The sequence below is a fragment of the Polistes fuscatus genome, unplaced genomic scaffold (genome assembly GCF_010416935.1).
Source record: "Polistes fuscatus isolate 324 unplaced genomic scaffold, CU_Pfus_HIC Scaffold7, whole genome shotgun sequence".
Classification (NCBI taxonomy): Eukaryota; Metazoa; Arthropoda; class Insecta; order Hymenoptera; family Vespidae; genus Polistes; species Polistes fuscatus.
Genome location: NW_025113151.1, coordinates 7,893,586 through 7,900,653, shown reverse-complemented (window position 1 = coordinate 7,900,653; position 7,068 = coordinate 7,893,586). Strand labels below are relative to the sequence as shown.

The window sequence follows — 7,068 nt, the reverse complement described above, 5'->3', positions numbered from 1 at the left end:
ACTCGACAATCTATACATTAACATACTTTAAAATCTAATCAATAGATATAGCAATTTAATTCGTTACCTTGAATTTAAATTCATTGCATATCTAAACGAAAATAATAAAATTCTATTTCGAAAAATAACAGATAAGTGATTATTTTCTAAATAAATACTAAATTTGGTAAAAATCCATCGAATTGATACATGTCATTAATACTACGTCTAATAATAAATAATGTAAATTATTTTATTTACATCGATTTCACAAAATCACTTAATATATATATATACTCAAAAATCATGAATGTTTTAAACCTAATTGAAAATAAACATATACATTAAAAATGTACAATTCTTTTTCTAAATAATTTTATGAAAAAACTATTTTCCCAAATTACTTGATAATTGAACTAAAAATATATTGATAGATGAAAACTACTGAAACGTATAATTTAAATGTCATAAATAATTCATAATTAATATTAATAACTTATTTAATATTATTTCTTTTTTCCATATAATATCTTTTAAAAAAGAAACATTCTCACAAACTATTGAATAATTTAATTGAATATGTATAATACTATCAAAATATTATAAATGCATATTCAAAGTTCGCGAATATTTTGCAAATCCATTTTGATCTTTCAATGATTATGTTTGTTATACCGAAGGAAAATGAAAAAAAGAAAAAAGAATAAAAAAAAAAAGACTTGATTATTCGAATAGATTAAATAAAGAAAGTCTGGCATTTTCTCGATGATAGACTAATCTTTCCATCGAGGTATAAAAAAAAAAAAAAAGAAAAAAAAAAAGGAAAAAAAGGTGCACGCGATGATATATACCCAGACAAACACATAAATAATAAACATACACACATTGTAACATTATACTTTGCTTCTTTTTAAAACGAAGAAAAATAGCGAATGAGAGACGGTTACGGACGAAGCTCTTAAACTCGCTAGTTGTGTTGGAGAAGTATTAAAAAGAGTAGGGGGTTCTCGCATATAAGCCAGAATATGAAGGGGAACTGTCTTTAGTATATCGTAAAGCCACCAACTAGTTACTCACCTGGTCCATTTCCAATCACCTATTTATCCTACAAAATTTCATTTCAAATTAAATTGTTATTTTAACGAATAAAATAATGTCCTGATGGATTAAGAATTGAACGAAGTGAACGTTGAATTTTATTTAACGAAATTCATACTTCCGGGTTTGTAATCATCATTCAGAGAAAAAAGTGTAAATAATAAATAGAAAGAAAAATTACAAAAAAAAAAATAAATAAATAAATAAAAAAAGAAGTTGTAAAGTTTCGATAGTTTGGAAGGAAAGATCCTTCTTCAACAGGACTAGGATACAAGTTATCGAAAATGATTTGTTTGAAGAATGTGATCAATGTCATCGTATTATTAAACTTAGTATTTTTTGGATCCATCATTTGTCAGGATTTCAAGTTGAATGATCCTGCAGTCAACGAGCCGGATTTTGAAACTCGTAAGGTTTTACTTTACATTATGCAAATCATATTATTTTTTTTTTTGTTCATTTTATCTCATATAAGTGTGCGTGTGCACAATTAACAATTTTATTTTTTTTTTATAGATCTTACGTTCAAAAAATAAGATATATATTTTGTATATAACAAAAATGTTTTTTCCCCTAGATAAATCTATATTATTATATTACGGTCTTAGGTAATAGCAAGTTCGGAGGGAATCGGTGAAAGTTAAGTTCGTTTGTTTCAGCATCCTCGTGGTAGAGTCTCACACGTTTCTACGTGCATTTTACGTACACGTTTCTTCTACGTACGATAAATAGTCTCGATTGAAACTAGGAAGAGAGAAATTGTTTTGTTTCCATACGTGGGATCGTAATCGTACCAACGTGCGATCTCGTAATATTATTCTTAATACATTTTATGAATGAATTCCCCCCTCATGTTGTGGAAATATTTCAATTCTCAATTATTCTATATTAAACGAACAATTAATATTCAATATATATATATATATATATAATAAACATTAAATTTATTATTATTTTATTATTTTAATAATAATATAATATAATATAATTTTTATTATAATTTATTATTATTTTAATCGATTGAAAAACGAATGAAATATTTTTCTTTTTCTATCTTTGATAGTTGAGAGATCGGACAAAAGTTCAAATGAAAATTAGAATAATTTTCGAGGTCGAGTACAGGTATTCTAGGTCACAGTTCTCTATTTAGTTTATCGAACTGGAAGGGGGGGGACGTGATTCGAGGATTTTGGCAGGTAGATCGAATTGCACTGAACACATTACCCCTCAATATAATGGTATAATGGAACATGGCGTAACAACTCTCGATGGCGTGGCGATGGTTATGTCAGAGATTACGTAATACTTTATGCGGAGGATCGTCGATCGCTCGGAGAAAGTACTGAGTCGTTCGTAAACTCAACCCGTTAAAACGTAAGAGTATTTGTTACTTGCAACAGCGTAGACACCTTTCTTCCCAAATTTTACTATCCAACTAAATTCGTTCTAGTTACTCTATTAATATACTAATATTTTTTTCTATTCATTCATATCTAATTTTGTATTACTCGCAAAACACGTATTTACACCTTTTCCTTTCTTCCAAATTTTACGATAAAAAATAAAAACAAAATTCGTCTGTGTTATTATTATTATTATTAACATCTTTTTTTGTTCAGTAATATAAAATCATTTATTATTTTACCTATCGAATAAAATCAATCTATATTCGAACCAACAAATTGTAAATTGATTTGATTTATTTTATTATTCTTTTCAATTTATCTATCAGTGATTTATAAGATTTAGTTTAGTATGACGGTTGTAATTTCGACGATCATTCGACCTACTTATTTCTATTAAAAAAAAAAAAAAAGTAATAATAATAATAAGAGTATACAAAATTAAAGAGTACGAAAGAGACATATAGTTATGAGTGAAAGTGATAACGTAATCTTCGTCGTGGCAATGACGCATTTGTATCTTCGTGGATTCCAATGGATCACGTAATACTACGTAATGACGAAAATGTACATAAACGAGTGAAGAATATGACAAAATGACGATGACATTAATAACCACGTGCTGTTGTTGTTCGATAAACATCAAACTTAAGAATAAAATATGCAGATCAAAGTGTCTTTCCATCCTAATCTTCCCCTTTTTTTATTTGTTATTTTTTTCGTTCGATTCGGAATCGATCAAATGCAATCGTAACGAGCAAGTTCAAGAGAAAAAAAAAAAGGAAAAGAAAGGAAGATAGGCGCGAGTGTCAAGACTTTACCTCGACCCTAAAGATCGATCGATCGTATCGATTAGCATTGAATCTCGTCGAATAATTTCAATGGACAAAATTCTATAAGAGAAAAGAAGAAACAAAATTATTAACACTAAGCGAAGTGAAAAGTTGTCGATACCTTGAAAATGACCTTGGTCGTCATCGTCGTCGCGTTAATCGTCGTCGGAGAAACCAAACACGTTTTTACGTGAGAAGAAATAACAATTAATGGTGACTGTCGTGAATGAAGAATGATCGATGAATTTTAATTGCCGACAAAATTTCAAATTTATTTTTCTCTTTCTCATCGATTTTTATTTCATTAACAAAGCGAGACTTTAAATAAATTCAATGAATAAACCGAAAGTTAAGTACTTAGATTCTTTATTTTTCTATTCATTGATTCAGAAAATCTAATTTTTTTCTTTTTTTTACGGAAAAGCTAAGAATCATGCAAATTTATGAAAGATCGCAATACGGGAAACTAGTTTAATCCTTTGAGAAATTATTACACGTATCTTCAAAGAAAGTGAGAGTGTGATTACGTAAAAAAAAAAAAAAAGGATTCTTGAATAATTAGCATAATGAGGTTGCCATTTTTTCCCTACTTCCTTTTGTTCCATTTAATCTTTCGATTTTATTACGATGTGTGTCATTAGTCTTGTATTTGAACGGAAGATCTATGATAAATGTATACATTTTTTTTTTGATTTATTCTATTAAAGTTGTTTACGTGAATAATGAAAAGAAATAAAATGCATCGATTGATTAACAATTAGTGACGATAAATGGTTAAAAATAAAATTTGTTTTTTTTTACAGCGGAGTACATATTACCATGTTCGCAAAAGGATCCCAAAATTGAAGTATGCGCGGTAAAATTGTTTAACCATCTGAAACCGTATTTAGTGAAAGGTGAGGTATAACAAGGTTTACCTAACACCATTCGTAAAAAAAAAAAAAAAAAAAAAAACACTTACATTAATGAAACCCATTATTGAACGTAACGTTACAATTGAAAGTGCCGTTAATTGGCATCACCTCAATTGTTGCAACTTAACGAGACAGTGCTATTAATAACTGCGATATTATTAAAGTACACTTTCATACAATTCTAGATAATTTGTTTTTGTGGTAATTAATGTGATTGAGAATACTAAACTCTATTAAAAGATAGACTATAATATACGTCGTATTTTCATATTAAATATTACGTAAATCAACATTAATAATAATCAACGTTAAGTCGTAGCTTCGGCATTTTTCCTTTACCCCTTTTTTAATGATGATGAAATTTGCTATTAATATGTCATAATGCATCATTCGACCAAGAATACAGTGATATTCCGTAAGAGTAGAAAAAAAAAATTCAACTGCAATTTTTAATAATATGCATAACACGTAATTTAAATTATATCCCTGGCCAATATTATAGTCAATTATCTCGCTTTTTAATTATTTTTCTCCACAATTGATTTTTTTTCTTTTTTTTTCTTTCATTTCTATACCTTTTCTCTTGTGAAAACAACCCAGGAATACCGGAATTGGATTTGCCATCGATCGAGCCATTACAGATACCGGAGTTGGGTATGGAAAATGGTCAAGGTGCGGTCAGAGTTAGCGCACTTTTTTCCAACATTACCGTTTATGGTGCCGGCGATTACAACATGACGAAAATACGAATGGATTTGAATAATTTAAGAATCGATCTTCATTTAACCATTCCCAAGGTCGAGTTGCAAGGTCGTTACGAAGTTGCTGGAAATATCCTTTTGTTTCCCATTAAAAGCCATGGCGACTTTTGGGCGTTGTTTGGTAAGGAATGAAAAAAAAAAAAAAAATGAAAAAAAAAATACTAATAATAATAATATTAATTTGATGAATTAGATGACGTAGCAGCAGTAGCACGTGCACAAGGAGCAATAGAAATCCGTGATGGTGTACGTTACATGGAATTAACTAAATTACTCGTAGATTATAGTCTTGGACATGCAAGATTTCGCATTAACGACGAATTAAATGGTAACAACGTAATTGGCCAAGCGATGAATCAGTTTCTCAATCAACATGCGAAAGAGATTATCGAAGAAATGAGACCGGCTGCTAGTAGTAGCATTGCCAAACACTTCTTATCATTTCTTAACACGGCTTTAAAGAAGATACCGCTCAAAGTTTGGCTAAGTGACGTATAAATTTATCACGATTAAAATATATATATATATATTTATGTTTCAATAATATAATAACAAAAATAAATAAAAAAAAAAAAATAAAAAAATAAAAAAAATAATACACGAAAAGAAGGAACAACGAACAAAAATAAGATCTACGACGTACTAATGATTATTATATTTTGTTCGGTTACTTGAATATTTTCGTATTACGTATGAATGCCTAATTTAAAAAAAAAAAAGAAAAAAAGAAAAAAAAAGAAAAAAGGAATACGTTTCCAAATTTTGGTTTCTTTGTATTATCATTTATACATACGTAAATAACTCGCATGCGTTCTTTTCAAGGATACGACATGTGTAGTATGATTCTCTATATTCGAGAGACGTACAATTAAATATCATACCAAATTTATTAACGAACGATATTTCGTGGTTTTCGAAAAATGTTCGTTAGAGCTATATTATAATTGTTATAAAAAACAAAACAAACAAAAGAAAATTTCTTATTCGAATAGCTTCGTATAATGTTTAACTCAGAATTATGTAGATCTCTAGTACGCGTGTGCGTACACACATACATACGCACATATAAATATTTATATATATATATATATATGTATATGTATATACACATACGTAACGATCAATCGTTTCGTCGGTTCTTATTCGATATAAATTGTAAAAATAATTAATATCGATCTCACTTTTAAACAATTTTTGTATCCACGGTTGTATATAGTTTATCATAAAAGACAAACAAATTAACGAATAAACGAAAGTTAACAAACACAAGGAATTCGAATTAAGGAAAAAATTCAACAATTTTTATGCAATGTTAATCCTAAGTTTTTTTTTTAACTAACTTTGTGATAGTATTTACATTATAATTATATAAACGTACATATATTATATTATATTATATTATATTGTATCTATATAAAACGAAAAAGAAGAAGAAATTTTTTGTACATAAAATAAAATGTGGAAAAAGGAAATTAAATCGATGAAAAAAAAAAAAGAGAAAAAAGTAACAATCGTTTATAAATATATAGAAATTATTTAAATAAAATAAATAACGTATGGGATAAGAATAGAATAGAAACTTTGATATTGTTCCTGTATAAATACACTTAGCTCATTCTCCTATGTTTACTTGTATCGTATACATGTAATAAAAGCACGTTGACTCCGCTCACTCACACACACACAAACACACTCTCTCTGTCTCTCTTTCCCTCTCTTATAATTTCATATTATCTCTTTCCAACGGTCAAACTTCTATGAATATAATGATAGTAAATTCGTTAAAACAAAATTACATCAACCGCTAGACGAATTGATAAATAAAAGTGGGAAGACTTTTATCTTAACTATTTTATTCTTATCTGCTATTAAAATGATATATCAATTGTTGCAAACATAGAGAAAATATGATATGAAAGAGATTAATTAATCGAAATAAAGAAAGAGAAGAGATAGAAAGAAGGAAAAGAGAGAAAGAGAAAAAGAGAGAGAGAGAGAGAGAGAGAGGAAGGGTTGAAGGGGAGGGCTGGAGAAAAGAGGAGAAAAAGAGAATATCTTCGTAGCATTCGAGATGAAAAGG

At 28.3% G+C, this 7,068-nt stretch overlaps 1 protein-coding gene across 1 annotated transcript; it reads left to right on the top strand.

Annotated features, from left to right (window-relative positions):
* Nucleotides 1-1,029: 1,029 nt before the first annotated feature.
* On the top strand, nucleotides 1,030-5,544 carry LOC122523995. The gene is made up of 4 exons (XM_043646015.1): nucleotides 1,030-1,485; nucleotides 4,117-4,209; nucleotides 4,828-5,109; nucleotides 5,182-5,544. The coding sequence occupies exons 1-4, from the start codon at nucleotides 1,362-1,364 to the stop codon at nucleotides 5,484-5,486; spliced, it is 804 nt and encodes a 267-aa protein (XP_043501950.1). The 5' UTR covers nucleotides 1,030-1,361; the 3' UTR covers nucleotides 5,487-5,544.
* Nucleotides 5,545-7,068: the final 1,524 nt, after the last annotated feature.